An 18,318-nucleotide genomic window follows, 5' to 3' on the forward strand; every position below is an offset into this window, starting at 1 on the left:
AGTATATGAGGGATATTATACAGTATATGGGGATATTATGCAGTATATGGGGATATTATGCAGTATATGAGGGATATTGTGTAGTATATGGTGATATAATACAGTATATGAGGGATATCATGCAGTATATGAGGGATATTGTGTAGTATATGAGGGATATTATACAGTATATGGGGATAGTATGCAGTATATGGGGATATTATGCTGTATATGGGGATATTATGTAGTATATGAGGGATATTGTGTAGTATATGAGGCATATTGTGTAGTATATGGGGATATTGTGCAGTATATGAAGGATATTATACAGTATATGGGGATATTGTGCAGTATATGAGGGATATTATGCAGTATATGGGGGATATTATGCAGTATATGGGGATATTATACAGTATATGGGGATATTATGCAGTATATGAAGGATATTATGCAGTATATGAGAGATATTGTGTAGTATATGAGGGATATTGTGTAGTATATGGGGATATTATACAGTATATGGGGATATTATACAGTATATGAGGCATATTATGCAGTATATGGGGATATTATGCACTATATGAGGGATATTGTGCAGTATATGAGGGATATTGTGCAGTATATGGGGATATTATGCAGTATATGGGGATATTATGCAGTATATGGGGATATTATGCAGTATATGGGGATATTATACAGTATATGAGGGATATTGTGTAGTATATGGGGATATTATACAGTATATGGGGATATTATACAGTATATGGGGATATTATACAGTATATGGGGATATTGTGCAGTATATGAGGCATATTGTGTAGTATATGGGGATATTGTGCAGTATATGAGGGATATTATACAGTATATGGGGATATTATACAGTATATGGGGATATTATGCAGTATATGAGGGATATTGTGTAGTATATGAGGGCTATTGTGTAGTATATGAGGGATATTGTGTAGTATATGGGGATATTATACAGTATATGGGGATATTATACAGTATATGAGGCATATTATGCAGTATATGAGGGATATTATACAGTATATGGGGATATTGTGCAGTATATGGGGATATTATACAGTATATGAGGGATATTGTACATTATACAGTATATGAGGGATATTGTACAGTATGAGGCATATTATACAGTATGAGGCATATTATACAGTATATGGGGATATTATACAGTATATGGGGATATTGTGCAGTATATGGGGATATTGTGCAGTATATGGGGATATTATACAGTATATGAGGGATATTATACAGTATATGGGGATATTATACAGTATATGAGGATATTGTGCAGTATGAGGCATATTATACAGTATATGAGGGATATTATACAGTATATGAGGGATATTATGCAGTATATGAGGGATATTATACAGTATATGGGGATATTATACAGTATATGAGGGATATTATGCAGTATATGAGGGATATTATACAGTATATGGGGACATTATGCAGTATATGAGGGATATTGTGCAGTATATGGGGATATTATACAGTATATGAGGGATATTATACAGTATATGGGGATATTATACAGTATATGAGGGATATTATACAGTATATGGGGATATTATACAGTATATGAGGATATTGTGCAGTATATGAGGATATTGTGCAGTATATGAGGCATATTATGCAGTATATGAGGGATATTATGCAGTATATGAGGGATATTATACAGTATATGGGGATATTATACAGTATATGGAGATATTATGCAGTATATGAGGGATATTGTGTAGTATATGAGGGCTATTGTGTAGTATATGAGGGATATTGTGTAGTATATGGGGATATTATACAGTATATGAGGCATATTATGCAGTATATGAGGGATATTATACAGTATATGGGGATATTGTGCAGTATATGGGGATATTATACAGTATATGAGGGATATTATACAGTATATGGGGATATTATACAGTATATGAGGATATTGTGCAGTATATGAGGCATATTATACAGTATATGAGAGATATTATACAGTATATGAGGGATATTATGCAGTATATGAGGGATATTATACAGTATATGGGGATATTATACAGTATATGAGGGACATTATGCAGTATATGAGGGATATTATACAGTATATGGGGATATTATGCAGTATATGAGGGATATTGTGCAGTATATGGGGATATTATACAGTATATGAGGGATATTATACAGTATATGGGGATATTATACAGTATATGAGGGATATTATACAGTATATGAGGGATATTATACAGTATGAGGCATATTATGCAGTATATGAGGGATATTATACAGTATATGAGGATATTGTGCAGCATATGAGGATATTGTGCAGTATATGAGGCATATTATGCAGTATATGAGGGATATTATGCAGTATATGAGGGATATTATACAGTATATGGGGATATTATACAGTATATGGAGATATTATGTAGTATATGAGGGATATTATACAGTATATGGGGATATTATATAGTATATGAGGGACATTATGCAGTATATGGGGACATTATGCAGTATATGGGGATATTATACAGTATATGGGGATATTACTGCCCCTTATATCTCCAACCTCCTCTCCATTCACACTCCCACCCGCTCCCTGCGCTCGGCCAATGACCGCCGCCTCTCCTCCACTCTGATCACCTCTTCCCATTCCAGAATCCAGGACTTTTCCCGTGCAGCCCCCCTTCACTGGAATGACCTCCCTCGCTCCATCCGCCTCTCTCCCACTCTGTGCTCCTTCAAACGTGCACTCAAAACTCACCTCTTCCTCAAAGCCTACCAACCATCCACTTAACCCCCATCTCCTCCACTCATTCTCCCTTCTCTCCCATTGCCTCAACCGGCTCCTCTTGTGCCTGGTCTGTCAACCCTCCCTTAGGATGTAAGCTCGCATGAGCAGGGCCCCCTCCCCTCCTGTCTCCATACCTGTTCTTCTGCTCCATGCTTATTGCAGCAGTCTGCCTGGAGTTTCTGAAGTATTGGTATTTTTGTTTCTTGTTCTGTACTGTTTCACCCTGTATAGTCTACTGTTTGTACTTTGTACGGCGCTGCGGAAATCTTGTGGCGCCTAACAAATAAATGATAATAATAATAATAATATATGAGGATATTGTGCAGTATATGAGGGATATTATACAGTATATGGGGATATTATACAGTATATGAGGGATATTATGCAGTATATGAGGGATATTATACAGTATATGGGGACATTATGCAGTATATGAGGGATATTATACAGTATATGAGGGATATTATACAGTATATGAGGGATATTATACAGTATATGGGGACATTATACAGTATATGAGGGATATTATACAGTATATGGGGATATTATACAGTATATGAGGGATATTATGCAGTATATGAGGGATATTATACAGTATATGGGTATATTATGCAGTATATGAGGGATATTATGCAGTATATGAGGGATATTATACAGTATATGGGGATATTATACAGTATATGGGGATATTATACAGTATATGAGGGATATTATACAGTATATGGGGATAGTGTATAGTATATGGGGATATTATGCAGTATATGAGGGATATTATGCAGTATATGGGGATATTATACAGTATATGAGGGATATTATACAGTATATGGGGATAGTGTACAGTATATGAGGGATATTGTGCAGTATATGGGGATATTATACAGTATATGAGGGATATTATACAGTATATGGGGATATTATGCAGTATATGAGGGATATTATGCAGTATATGGGGATATTATACAGTATATGAGGGATATTATACAGTATATGAGGGATATTATACAGTATATGGGGATAGTGTACAGTATATAAGGGATATTGTGCAGTATATGGGGATATTATACAGTATATGAGGGATATTATACAGTATATGAGGGATATTATGCAGTATATGGGGATATTATACAGTATATGAGGGATATTATACAGTATATGGGGATAGTGTACAGTATATGAGGGATATTGTGCAGTATATGGGGATATTATACAGTATATGAGGGATATTATACAGTATATGGGGATATTATACAGTATATGAGGGATATTATACAGTATATGGGGATATTATGCAGTATATGAGGGATATTATACAGTATATGAGGGATATTATACAGTATATGAGGGATATTATACAGTAGATGGGGATAGTGTACAGTATATGGGGATATTATGCAGTATATGGGGACATTATACAGTATATGGGGATATTGTACAGTATATGAGGGATATTATACAGTATATGGGGATATTATGCAGTATATGAGGCATATAATGCAGTATATGAGGGATATTATACAGTAGATGGGGATAGTGTACAGTATATGGGGATATTATACAGTATATGAGGGATATTATACAGTATATGGGGATAGTGTACAGTATATGAGGGATATTGTGCAGTATATGGGGATATTATACAGTATATGAGGGATATTATACAGTATATGGGGATATTATACAGTATATGAGGGATATTATACAGTATATGGGGATATTATACAGTATATGAGGGATATTATGCAGTATATGAGGGATATTATACAGTATATGGGGACATTATGCAGTATATGAGGGATATTATACAGTATATGGGGATATTATACAGTATATGAGGGATATTATGCAGTATATGAGGGATATTATACAGTATATGGGGATATTATACAGTATATGAGGGATATTATGCAGTATATGAGGGATATTATACAGTATATGGGTATATTATGCAGTATATGAGGGATATTATGCAGTATATGAGGGATATTATACAGTATATGGGGATATTATACAGTATATGGGGATATTATACAGTATATGAGGGATATTATACAGTATATGGGGATAGTGTACAGTATATGGGGATATTATGCAGTATATGAGGGATATTATGCAGTATATGGGGATATTATACAGTATATGAGGGATATTATACAGTATATGAGGGATATTATACAGTATATGGGGATAGTGTACAGTATATGAGGGATATTGTGCAGTATATTGGGATATTATACAGTATATGAGGGATATTATACAGTATATGGGGATATTATGCAGTATATGAGGGATATTATGCAGTATATGGGGATATTATACAGTATATGAGGGATATTATACAGTATATGGGGATAGTGTACAGTATATGAGGGATATTGTGCAGTATATGGGGATATTATACAGTATATGAGGGATATTATACAGTATATGGGGATATTATACAGTATATGAGGGATATTATACAGTATATGGGGATATTATGCAGTATATGAGGGATATTATACAGTATATGAGGGATATTATACAGTATATGAGGGATATTATACAGTAGATGGGGATAGTGTACAGTATATGGGGATATTATGCAGTATATGGGGACATTATACAGTATATGGGGATATTGTACAGTATATGAGGGATATTATACAGTATATGGGGATATTATGCAGTATATGAGGCATATAATGCAGTATATGAGGGATATTATACAGTAGATGGGGATAGTGTACAGTATATGGGGATATTATACAGTATATGAGGGATATTATACAGTATATGGGGATAGTGTACAGTATATGAGGGATATTGTGCAGTATATGGGGATATTATACAGTATATGAGGGATATTATACAGTATATGGGGATATTATACAGTATATGGGGACATTATGCAGTATATGAGGGATATTATACAGTATATGAGGGATATTATACAGTATATGGGGATATTATACAGTATATGAGGGATATTATGCAGTATTTGAGGGATATTATGCAGTATATGGGGATATTATACAGTATATGGGGATAGTGTACAGTATATGGGGATATTATGCAGTATATGGGGATATTATACAGTATATGAGGGATATTATGCAGTATATGGGGATATTATACAGTATATGGGGATAGTGTACAGTATATGGGGATATTATGCAGTATATGGGGATATTATACAGTATATGAGGGATATTATGCAGTATATGGGGATATTATACAGTATATGGGGATAGTGCACAGTATATGGGGATAGTGCACAGTATATGGGGATAGTGTACAGTATATACAGAGTCCAGCCTAGGAGCTATGTCACATGATGATATACAGACGCAGTGGAACACGTGACTAGATAACAAGCTACCTGGGTACGTGAGGCCGATGTAGTGACGTCACTATAGTGGGCGGGCCTATCCTGCCTGCACCCGGTGGCCGCTTTGTGGACAGAACCTAGCGTTTGATTGGTGGATGGTGATTGGCAGTCACCAATCAGGGTATCAGATGGTGCCCACCGCTGATTGGTGTTTAGTTACAGCCATACACCAATCAAAGTACAGACTTCCCTCTGCCTCCTACGGTGCCTCAGCGGAAGCAAACTTCATCTGTAGCGTTCAGTACGGCAGCGCGTGGTACCAGGTGAGCGCTTCATCCGGGTCACAGAGAAGTGTGTGTCCCTGTGTGTGTGTTGTCCCTGTGTGTGTGTGTTGTCCCTGTGTGTGTGTGTTGTCCCTGTGTGTGTGTGTGTTGTCCCTGTGTGTGTGTGTGTTGTCCCTGTGTGTGTGTGTGTGTGTGTTGTCCCTGTGTGTGTGTGTTGTCCCTGTGTGTGTGTGTGTGTTGTCCCTGTGTGTGTGTGTTGTCCCTGTGTGTGTGTGTGTGTTGTCCCTGTGTGTGTGTGTGTTGTCCCTGTGTGTGTGTGTGTTGTCCCTGTGTGTGTGTGTGTGTGTGTGTGTGTTGTCCCTGTGTGTGTGTGTGTGTGTTGTCCCTGTGTGTGTGTGTTGTCCCTGTGTGTGTGTGTTGTCCCTGTGTGTGTTGTCCCTGTGTGTGTGTGTTGTGTGTGTTGTCTGTGTGTGTGTGTTGTCCCTGTGTGTGTGTGTGTTGTCTGTGTTGTCCCTGTGTGTGTGTGTGTGTGTGTTGTCCCTGTGTGTGTGTTGTCCCTGTGTGTGTTGTGTGTGTGTGTGTTGTCCCTGTGTGTGTGTGTCACACATTATGTATATAGCAGGAGCAGTGGCCAGCATGTGGTGGCACTGGTATAATACGGTGTGTGTGTATCAGTCTCCATCACACATTATGTATATATATATATCCAGCATGTGGTGGCACTGGTATAATACGGTGTGTGTGTCCCTGTGTGTGTATCAGTCTCCATCACACATTATGTATATATATATCCAGCATGTGGTGGCACTGGTATAATACGGTGTGTGTGTGTGTGTCCCTGTGTGTGTATCAGTCTCCATCACACATTATGTATATATATATCTAGCATGTAGTGGCACTGGTATAATACAGTGTGTGTGTCCCTGTGTGTGTATCAGTCTCCATCACACATTATGTATATATATATCTAGCATGTGGTGGCACTGGTATAATACGGTGTGTGTGTGTGTCCCTGTGTGTGTATCAGTCTCCATCACACATTATATATATATATATATCTAGCATGTGGTGGCATTGGTATAATACGGTGTGTGTGTCCCTGTGTGTGTATCAGTCTCCATCACACATTATGTATATATATATCTAGCATGTGGTGGCACTGGTATAATACGGTGTGTGTGTATCAGTCTCCATCACACATTATATATATATATATATCTAGCATGTGGTGGCATTGGTATAATACGGTGTGTGTGTCCCTGTGTGTGTGTATCAGTCTCCATCACACATTATGTATATATATATCTAGCATGTGGTGGCATTGGTATAATACAGTGTCTGTCTGTCTCAGAAACCACATGTTGTGTTTTTACAGGTAGGTAGTTGGTCACTGCTCATCCACACAAACATGTCGACCTCGGGAACATTACGTAACAGACTTCGAGGATCGGTTGGAAGAGGAATAGGCAACGCAGAGGTAGATCTGGCATTGAGGAGACCATCAGACCATGTAAAGAAGCCTTTGAAGAGTAAGGAGAAATCACAAATTCTGAGAAGACCTGATCCTCTTCTCACGCACGTATCCAACACTTCTCACGCGTCGCCCCCCTTCATTGGAACAAGCTCCATCAGAACATCCCCTAATCTGTCCAGTTTCAAACGGACAATAATAACCCACTTTTTCTTAAAAGCCTTCCAGTCACCTGCCTAACTACCCACCTGTCGGCTACCTCTCCCTCTCATCCCTTCTTCTCCCCTCCTCGACTCTGTCTCCGTTTCACCCTTGTCTCGGTCTGTCTACCCCTCCCGTAGATTGTACGCTCCTTTGAGCAGGGTATTTTCTCCTCCTGTTTCCACCCCTTTTAACTTTGCTCTCCAGCTACTCAGCCCACCTTCTGCCCTCCGACTCTTCTCACTCCTCTCTGTTGCTCTCAGTGGCTCTTAACCTGTCATCCGCACCCACCCTTTTGGGCTCAGTTTACCAGATTGTACTGATTATCCCTCACCCTTTCTTTCTACCAGTGCTTTGTGCTCCCAGAGTTATAGTGCTTACTGTTGGTTGTATTGTGCTGTTTCACCTTGTACTGTGCTATATTGTTTGTCCTTTTACGGCGCTACGGACACCATGTTGGGCCCTATAAATATTATTAATAATCCTACAGCTGCGATACCTGAAGACACTGATGGCTCAGAAGACTCCAGCACTGAATGTCTGGAAGATCAGCCTTCGTCTTCCCTGGAGAGCTCTGATACAGAGAGTGGGACTGACACAGACCAAGAGCAAGCTGCTGGAAATACGGAGAAAGGTACCAGAATCTCTAGCTGGAAATTTTGGGAGACTCTATCTGACATGTCCCGGTGTCGGCTTCCTCCTCCTCTCTGTGTCCTCTGTGCTTCATCAGTAGTGGCCCTGGGCTCCCATGTCCTCAGTGTGCTCTATCACTGATCTCCTGCATGAATCTCCCTGTGTACATGACATTGCTATTAATACTCTTTATATCAACTTCTCAGAAGCTTAGATTAGATCACCAAAGTGTCTTTATTTTTTTTGTATAATATGTATTAAATAATACAGTGACCTAACATGTTAAGTCTTAATATGGACAAGAAATTACAATGGGTCCCAAACATTCATCAGAAAAATGTATTAAAGGACCACTTGTCTGTATAATACACGTTTTCTTTTATAGAAACTATTAAGATATATATATATATATATATATATATATATATATATATATATATATATATATATATATATATATCTCTTAGCAATTGTGATAGCTAAGTGTTACTGTTCTGTTATCAGCTAGTAGAGGCTGACTGCAGTCTCCTCCAATGGGATTACTGGCAGGAAGTCTGCTGTGTGTAGGGAAATATCCATGACCCTTGTGTGTTATTAGTAATTCTTATATACAGATAACACTTAGAATTAATGGCTATTTAATCACTGACTGAAGAGCCAGTAAAGTCTCCTTTTCTTAGTAAATCTCACTGACAGGTGTGTGATGTTTTATGTATGTCTGTGTGAGTGTCTTGGAAGATTACATTTGTCTGATACCCTTTCCCACCAGCATTATCCACCCTGTCGTTTGAGGAGCTGATCCACATACAGAACAAGGTCGGGAAAAAACGTTTGTCCAAAACTGTACGAGTATTTCGGGGGGAGAAACACGCGGTTGAGAGAGTGCGGCCCACCAACAAACAGTAAGTGTAGAGAGGCTGTGTTAGTAATGGTCACGCCGTTTAATGCTACTGAGATATCTATAACCGTGTCTGTATAGCCAATACCTCCCGCAGGCCTGTACATACATTCAGGGCATTATAACAAAGGCATGCAGCCAATGTAGGACTTCTGGATACAAGAGCTTGCAATTAAACAGCAAAAAGGGACAGAAGAGTAAGGTGTGGGAAAGATGTGGCACTCAAATCTTAGTCTGTATATTAGGTGAATTAATTTAGTCCATATGGTCAGGTTACGCACCTGCTGGAAAAGATTTTCAGGGAGTAGACAAAGTGTGTGATGCAAAAAACATCCCCCTGTATCAGCAGTGATCAGAGAATGAGGTTTTAGGAAAGGATGATGTGACCTACACGATGATACAGGAGTGGCGGTGGGTTGAGTGCGGTAAGAGGAAGAATTGCAAGAGAATGAGGAGCGTTGTTGGCTTCTGTTTATTCTCCTCTATCCATCTCCACTCGGACCTGATTTCTACGTCATCTACACCTCGTTGCTGCTGTCATCTCCATTCAGGGACTTATCCAGCGGGCACCTTGTGGGAGAGACTTTAACTGCAGTGCTGCTGTTTCAGCCCTCATAGGAGGGGAATGATGGAGAGGTGAAGGTCCTCTGACTCTCAAGTCACCAGCTTCTTACAAGAAAATGGTTATTAAGCGGTAATTTCTATTCCTGATCAGCACCTTATTTACCAAGGGAATTAGAATCCTGTCATAGGAGCTGACAATCTAAGATGTTTAATACATTTATGTGACTAAGAACTGTAATATTGATAGAATAAAAGTGGTCACTTATAGCCCTAACCAGTACAGTGCTCCCTACAGATCTAATCCCGGATCTCTTAGGGGCAGAATTTAATTTGTTGCATTCATTGGTAAGAATCTCACAAAAGAATAAAAGGTGATGTTTAATATGTTATCGGTTTCAGACCCCTGGAGATGTCCTCTAAAAAACCAATCCCGTTCCTGAGGAAGGTGGTCCCTGCCAAGACCATGGTGAGAGGGGCTGTTGTGGTTATATAGGACATGCATCCCTCTCCGTTTATTACCAGTGAACCTGTAGCGACTGTAATGGAGGGAGAGGAGCGAGACGGGAGCAGTGAAATAGGGGGTGGGTAGGCGGAGAACGAGCAGAGGAAGGCGACTAGGATAATGGTGGTTACTGGGTGTTTCCCTCATAAATTGGCGGCGTCACCATGAAATCTGCTGCCGCTTTTAGTTGATCTGTTATTATGTTGTTCTTTACTAACCTTCAGTAATATAATAGATTTACCATATGTATTGCTCCTGTTTTGTAGTGGAAGAGCACTGCAAGTGATTTATGTATTGTCCTCTATATTATATGTCAGGAATTTATTGTGTCTGTCACACTGCTGCTCCTACGCTACTGTAATGTGCACTACTTGCAGTAAAGGAAGTGGCCTAAGGGGGGCGCTCTGACTCATGAAGTTACTGATGCTGAGTGAAACCTTACATTCAATTTACACATGAATAGATGTCTCTTCCGATGACTGTATTTTTATATTATTAACATGCAGGAAGATAGCTGGAAGATCCCCTGTCGATAAGATTGCATTCATTGCTCTATAAACGTTTTCATAGATGCGAAGGGACCCTCGCTTCGATGACCTGTCGGGAAAATATAAAGCGGAGGTGTTTGAGAAGACGTACAGCTTCCTGAATGATATCAAGAAAAAAGAGAGACAGGTGACTGACCCACTCCTATCTCCCTTATCGTTGCCCCCTCCTAGCCCCAATAGAAAAGATGGAGAGGAGGGTCCCAGACAGTTACTGAGAAGATAAAGCCCCCATCCCAGTCCATCACAGTCCAATATTCTCGGATCCCTGGTGGCTCATATCTTTCTTAGACGTTATTTGACTCTGTTATCAGTTTGTTGAGGGAATCACAATCCCACCTAGTTAAGGAGCTATAGTTTTTCTTTTGGGGAGGGGGGGCTTTGCTAAATAGGAAAGCCTCCCCGGACCTGCGACCATTGCGTGCGCCTGTCTAAGGCAGGGGGCACAGATAAGTGAGACTGTTACTTTCAGAGCTTTGCTACATTGTTGCCTGCTGTGTAGTGCTGATATTAGGTGCGATTCCTCCTACAACTTGAAGCATCAGTCGTGACAGTTTGCAGGCCAATAGCAGACTTCATAAATCTGGTAAAGCTATGGGGTGACCGTTACCTTACACTGCCTCAATTCTAGCTCTTCATAAAATCTAGATGTATAGAATTGATTGTATGAACTTATCTGGTGTTGCATGACTGAATTCCCTGTAATGAGCCCTGGTTTCTCCACCTGCTGTAAGGGGGGTACAGTGTGTTAGACTTGTTGCATGTTTTCTTGCAGAGGAGCTTTGCGCTGAGTTTTGTCCAGATGCAGTTTCTGTCCTCGCTCTGGTAGATGTTGACGTATGGCCACCCGTCTGTTCTCTGTGGGGTTAGATCTGGTTTTCGCCTAGGTATTGTTTTGGCTATAAACCTCTCTGAGCTGACCACTCATTCTTCCATGAGAACAAGGTGATCCTTCATATGGTCCCGTCATACTAATCTAAGTGGTCTCTGGTGGTCTGTCTGTCCTCGTGTCACCATCTCTGCTCCAGCAGCGCATCAGATCATGGGTTTCATTGTCTGCAGGTCTATCTGTGTCTGCTGGTAGGATGCCCTGTTTGTCCTCTGAGGGCCATAGGAAGGGATTGGATCAGGACAGTAGTTCGGAGCCTGTTTTGTGGCAGGGGTGCTGATACACCTGTCTTATACATTCCTCTCCTCATTAAGGGTTGTTTTGGCAGCGCCATTCCCTCTACTGCAGGTGGAGAATAGAGATTTGTACCTGCAGTTAAACCCCTTTCTCCGAGGCTGTACACAGACCAATCCATCCTTCTTGTCTCCTTGATGGGCACCTTGTAAACTAAGGCGCACAGGAGTTATAGGAAGGATGAGTTTGTTTTTTGGGTTGGTTTTGCTGCCACCTAGGGGTGAAACGAGGTAACAGCTTTCTAGACACATCAGTGATTGGTTTCTGTCTTTGTTCCATTGTTCGTTCTTTACCTTGAATGCCCTTTGACCTGTGCCGATGAATGTGGGGCTACAGTGGTTTTGTTCCTTGTCTAGTTTTAGCCTTTACTATTCCCTGATTGTCGTAACAGGTTGTAGAGAAGAAGCTCCAGAAAACTCGTGATCCGGAACTAAAAGAGAAGCTTGAGCAACTTTTAGGCAGAATGGTGAGTGGAGCGTCTTGGGGATGGGCCTGAGGACGCCGAGAGCTGATCATTCAATATCTCTGTGTTTTACATTCAGGATCAGCAGGATCAGGCCACACAGAAGAAATGTGCGCAGAGAGAGAGAGCGCAGGACTTCAAGAGACAGCAGAGGGAATTAGCACAACAAGGGAAGAAACCTTTTTATCTGAAAAAAGGTGAGTTTTGAGTGTGACGGCTAGGGGGGAGCTTAAGGACCCGAGTGAGTGGGTTTGTTCCATTACACAATTGTTATTACTACAAAACAGAAAAAACCTCTAAAGTAAATCTGAGAACATCTACACATTACAGTATATAGTAGAAACCTCTACAATATTTAAATGAGCACGAGATAGTTCTCAACACTTATCTCCATCAGCCAATAATGATTCTTTAAAGAATCTCTTGTATATACAAAATAAGACTACACAAGTTACCTGATCTTGGGGTTAAATTCAGGAGTAAGGTGTCTTTAAAAACTAATCATTCATAAACTCACATCCAGCAGCGCACATAGACCTTCTCGTTTAGGGGCAATTATTGTCCTTTTAACTTCTAAAAAGAGGTGCAGTAGCCATAGCTGGGTAAAGCAAGACCTCTAATGTGCAGTGACCATCCCATACTCCCATCTGCCCTTGACATTTATTGATGTTTCTCTCCTCTCCAGGGGACGTACGGAAAATGGAGCTTGCAGACAAATACAAAGAGTTGAAGAGAAAAGGAAAATTGGAGCATTTCTTGAGTAAGAAGAGAAAACGGAACTCTATTAAAGACCGGAGGAGACTCCCAAATAAATAAAATGGACCCAACAATCTACAGGTGACAATTCAGTTGTGGGTGGAGTTCATGACGTTAAAAAATGCTGACTATATCTTGTCTGCTGTCCAGCGTTCCTTCGGAGCTGGTGGGCCCCGGTGTCTGTCCAGTTGTGTCTTGCTGAGGCTGCCTTTCTACATGTAGCAGCAGAGGGAGGTCAGACATCTGAGGACCCAACAGATCTGGAGCAACTCTGGGCCCAGGTCCGTCATCTTCATTCTAGTAACATAAAGAACTGCTCCCACAACTGTTATCTCAGTCCTGTCTTCATATAAAGCCATGGATACTGCCGGATTTCACATCTGCTGTTTCCAGACCATTGTACCATATGATTCAGGAGATATTTCAGTATTTAGTAAAGTTACAGAATCCAGTGACATTGTGTCTAATTAGAATCCCTTTTCCTCTGGTGTCTGATGTTTGTTCAATTATTAATAGTAAAGTTAATTATTACCTTTTTCCATAATATTTATGGATCTTTACAAATAGTTGGAAATTATCTAATTTTTGCGTCTTTCTGTTTTGGACTTTGAAGTTGTGAATTGTGGAGAACAGTTCTCTGCAGTTACGTCGTCCATTATCAGCGAATCTCGTCTTATCCACAAATCACCTTTCAGACTTCATATTTTGATTAGTCTTATTATGAATGTACTTTACATATAAATAAAGATAATACCCATTTAAGCGTTTCTCTCTCCCACTGAAGAGGAGCCAGTGTTCAGGACTATTATCCTGCAGAAGGCGCAGCGAGGAAGCTGGTTCTTTATCTTCCATAGTCCTTGAAGCTTTGAATGTGCCTGTAATACAATTTGATCTGTTTCTAGTGTGTTCAGCACTATAGGAAGGTGGAAGGATTGATAAATAAGAAATAAATGGAGTAACGTTATGAATGGGGACAGAGTAGGGGGATCGGGTATTATTGTGGGGAATAAAAACAGGTTATAGAACCGTTCCCACTGTATAAACCAGAATTACTGTATCATTGTAAAGAGTCACTAGTAAGCGTCAAAGTTCTTATCTACACAGCACTATATAATTACAGTGATACCAGTGGATTTACCTTTTTTGTTCGAAAACACGTTTTTTACATTGTAAGATGCTTTAAGGTTTGTCTGTAGTGGGGTTTTTATCTTTAATCTGGTTCATAGGGGACTTCTCCCAGAATGATGTGAATCTTCATTCAAGAAAGGAGAAAAGTGGTTCTCACCACTCCAGACTAATGGTGCAATTAAAGCTAAAATCATATCTTTATTATCTTTTAAATATTCCTTCAGATGAGTCTTCTCCCAAGCCAAATATTAAAATGTAAGAATTAAAAAAAAAAAAAAAAAAAGCAATAAGTGTCGGAGGGAGCGGAGGAAGGATTACACCGATATGTGACTCTTGGGGGTATATTTACTATACGGTGGTTCTGTAGAATGGCTGCTTCCTATTGCTTTTTTTTTTTTTTAAATGTCACTATTATTAAATACAAAGACCATCGGGTTTTGTCTTTAATAAAATTGGCGTTTGAAAAAAATGACTTCAAAGAGCCGGGAATTGGCCACATAGTAAATATAGCTCTTTGTGTAACAAAAGACTTTATTCATCATTCAATTCAATGGTTCAGTTCCCTTATTGGTTTTTTGTTTTGTTTCATTTTCAATGTTCCACTTATAGAAATAATACATATTCGATAATTTTTTATTTATTTATTTTTTTACCGATTAAGATTTTCATATATTATACCTTAGATTATATATTGTGTTTTTAGCCGTTCATGCTCTATACAGTTCTTTCATACAATAAGCTTCCTTTTTTGTTTTGTTATACGTTTTATTACCATTTGTTACATTTTTGTGAGAGAGAAAGATCAATAAGGAAATCAAACCTTTGACTTGATTGATGAAGACCAATAAGTTGGAAGAATAGACTGAAGTTTACTAATAAATATATGATTTTAGCTTTAATTGTACTTTTAGTGTGGAGTTGTGAGTGCCTCCATATAAGAACCAATTTTCTTCTTTCTTGAATGAATTAATTCACAAGTAGTATAGTGCTCCCTTCACTTTATTTCACTTCTTACGGTAAGGCAGTGACCAAGTCCAAGGTGACCCTGCTTTTGGCAGGCATACAAAGAGACCAAGTAAGTGGAGTTTTGAAGCCACATCCAGATATCCTCACTGCAGATTATGACCAACCAAATAAGAGCCATAACCACTAGGCCATAGTTTCCCGTTGCTGTGTGAAACCCTCTTTTATGTTCGTTCACATTTCCATGATGGTGTTGCGTGGAGGGTGCTAGATAGCTAGCCCTGGCAGGCACCTAGTCATTGGAGGGATTGGTGCCAACCTTACCTCATGTAGGCAGCAGGACCCCTGGTATGTTGGGATCTGGGATGGCTGGTTAGCCTCAGTGTTAAACAATAGGGTCCCACTTGTACACCCAAAGCAACATGATCACCTTGATATCGGGGCATATGGGGCTACATCCTGTTTTTACATGTTCATTGAAATTTCAGCCCATGCAGCTTGGTGACACATATTATATTTCTTAATATACTGCTGTCATACTACTATCGCTGATCGTTATCCATGCCTCTCTATTCAGGTCTAGTCATCTGTAATTTTATTGGTTTATATGGTGTGATAACGCTAGAGATATCATACCAGACTATTATAATTATTCATAAAGCAGCACAGAATAAGCGTTGTACAATCAACAAAATATAAATGGACAAGAGCAATAATAGCATCGTTAAAAGTCAATACGAGTTGACACAATAGAGAAATCACCTATTTTAGAAAACAACTAGAACAAGGGAAACCTTACAAAGAGCATACGGAGGGGTCAGGAGGACACAGCTTGTGAGAGCGAACATTCAAGAGGGACAGGGAAGCAAATGGAGAAGACAGGTGGAGGGAAGGGGTAGGTGAGGGGAGGGAGCGACTGTTTATGGTCACCTGTTACCACCTTGTAATTAATGGTCACGTCATCTGACAACCAATGGCATGCGTCCTGCCCAGAATCCCATGCAGAATAAGCAGATACTCCATGAGTAGCATTTGACAGCGATATTGCTGTCCAGTCTCCATTATATACACAGAGGGACCTGATTGGATTGGAATGACTAATTACTCTCATGGGAAGCTACTGTGTATTGTTACTGACCTCTCGTACAACGTACATCGCTGTGACAAGATGGACCTCCTGTGCCACCCTGTCCATGTTGCTGGGCTCCGGCTGGGCTTGCCTTGCCACCATCCCCTTTCTTTATCCCAAATTGTGCCCCTACAAATGCATGAGTAGGAGAAGTTTCTACTGCTACCACTAGGCTCCTTCGCCAGTACCTAGTACTGCTTCCTTCTGGGTATCTCTCACTGCTAGTGTACCCCCTCACTGGGAACTTGGGCTGGTACCCCTGACCTCTTCCTTTAGATCAGGGTTGCTGTGAATGGTTCCTTCTGAACTATCACACTGGCCAGAGCTGCAGGGTAGCGTTGGTACTGGATGCTGGGTCCTAACCTCAGAACAGCCGGATAATGGATTATATTGGTCTAATCTGTAAGTTTCAGGAATAACAGCAGGTAAGTAGGTGTCAAAGCAGGAACTTGAAGCAGTGATGTTAGCTCAAGCAGTCCTAATAAGGACAGTTACATGCCAGTTTATGGTACAACTGATCTTTCCATAGGTTACAGATGGAATGTGCCAGACTCCGCTCCCCAGGTATCTCTACCCGAGCCTCAAAGTACTGATTTTCATATTAACCTTCTAGGTACAGGCTGTCAGCCACGCTTGACATCTCTGATTATCCCCAGCTGTGGTTAGTCATTCTACTATTGGCCAGTCCTCCTTTATAAGGCTCCTCCTTTTACCTGTCATTTGTTGGTTCTTCAAGTCTACACCTGGCCTGGTTCAGCTGCCTGTTCCTGTTATTGCTAGTCTGCTTATTCGTTCCGCTCACCTGTGGTAGTTGCTGTGATCAACGACCACTAAGCTACTCTGCATACACCGCTGACTGGTGTTACTCCTTCCACATCTTTGTGGTAAAGTCGTGGGTCATTGTTGCTTTGTTCACCTGCTCTATGTCATCTGTACTGGTGCTGCGGTCTACGTTTGCTGCCTCTCCTCTCCTATATGTATCGCTGCTTACTGCTGAATTGCTCTACACTCTTGTGGTAAGCTATGATTCATCTTGCAGTATTCCTGATTCCACTGATTTCTGCTATCAACACCTGCTAGTTACTCTGCTTGGATCACTTACCTTTGCTGACCCGTTCCATATCTCACTGATGCCTGGGTCCTTTCTTCGTTGGTACATATATGGATACAGCTAAACTTACATTCTACTGACCGTTTGGAATATTAGTCGTTGCTGATGCTGCTACTGTTGAATTATTGATTGTGTCTGTTCTCCTATAGTATCAAGCTGTGCTCTTCCATTTGTAGTAATCTCAGCACTTCAGTGAACTTTGTATTTATATCTCATTGCCTAGGAGGTATTGCAATGTCTACAGTTATTATATATCCTGCTCATATTTGTGGAACTTTGTGATTGGTGCCACGCTACTACTATGGCCGTGGTTCTTCATTGAGTCATTCAGTGTATCCTGTTCCTCATTTGAACTTGTACTTATGTTCCACATCTAGTGGAGACAGTTTTTATTA

General features: G+C 40.1%; 1 protein-coding gene across 1 annotated transcript in view; it reads left to right on the forward strand.

Annotated features, from left to right (window-relative positions):
• Positions 1-14,354, forward strand: part of KLHDC3 (kelch domain containing 3) — a gene marked incomplete at its 5' end in the record, with an annotated part of 37,454 nt that extends 23,100 nt beyond the window's left edge. The window contains 9 exons of the mRNA XM_075200985.1: positions 6,181-6,415; positions 7,752-7,905; positions 8,539-8,682; positions 9,451-9,583; positions 10,543-10,609; positions 11,216-11,320; positions 12,765-12,839; positions 12,916-13,033; positions 13,522-14,354. Of these exons, the coding sequence (XP_075057086.1) occupies positions 6,181-6,415; positions 7,752-7,905; positions 8,539-8,682; positions 9,451-9,583; positions 10,543-10,609; positions 11,216-11,320; positions 12,765-12,839; positions 12,916-13,033; positions 13,522-13,652 (1,162 nt within the window). The remainder of the gene's footprint in view (positions 1-6,180; positions 6,416-7,751; positions 7,906-8,538; positions 8,683-9,450; positions 9,584-10,542; positions 10,610-11,215; positions 11,321-12,764; positions 12,840-12,915; positions 13,034-13,521) is intronic.
• Between the last annotated feature and the right edge of the window lie 3,964 nt (positions 14,355-18,318).

The sequence above is a fragment of the Mixophyes fleayi genome, chromosome 3, assembly GCF_038048845.1.
Source record: "Mixophyes fleayi isolate aMixFle1 chromosome 3, aMixFle1.hap1, whole genome shotgun sequence".
NCBI classification, from domain to species: Eukaryota; Metazoa; Chordata; class Amphibia; order Anura; family Limnodynastidae; genus Mixophyes; species Mixophyes fleayi.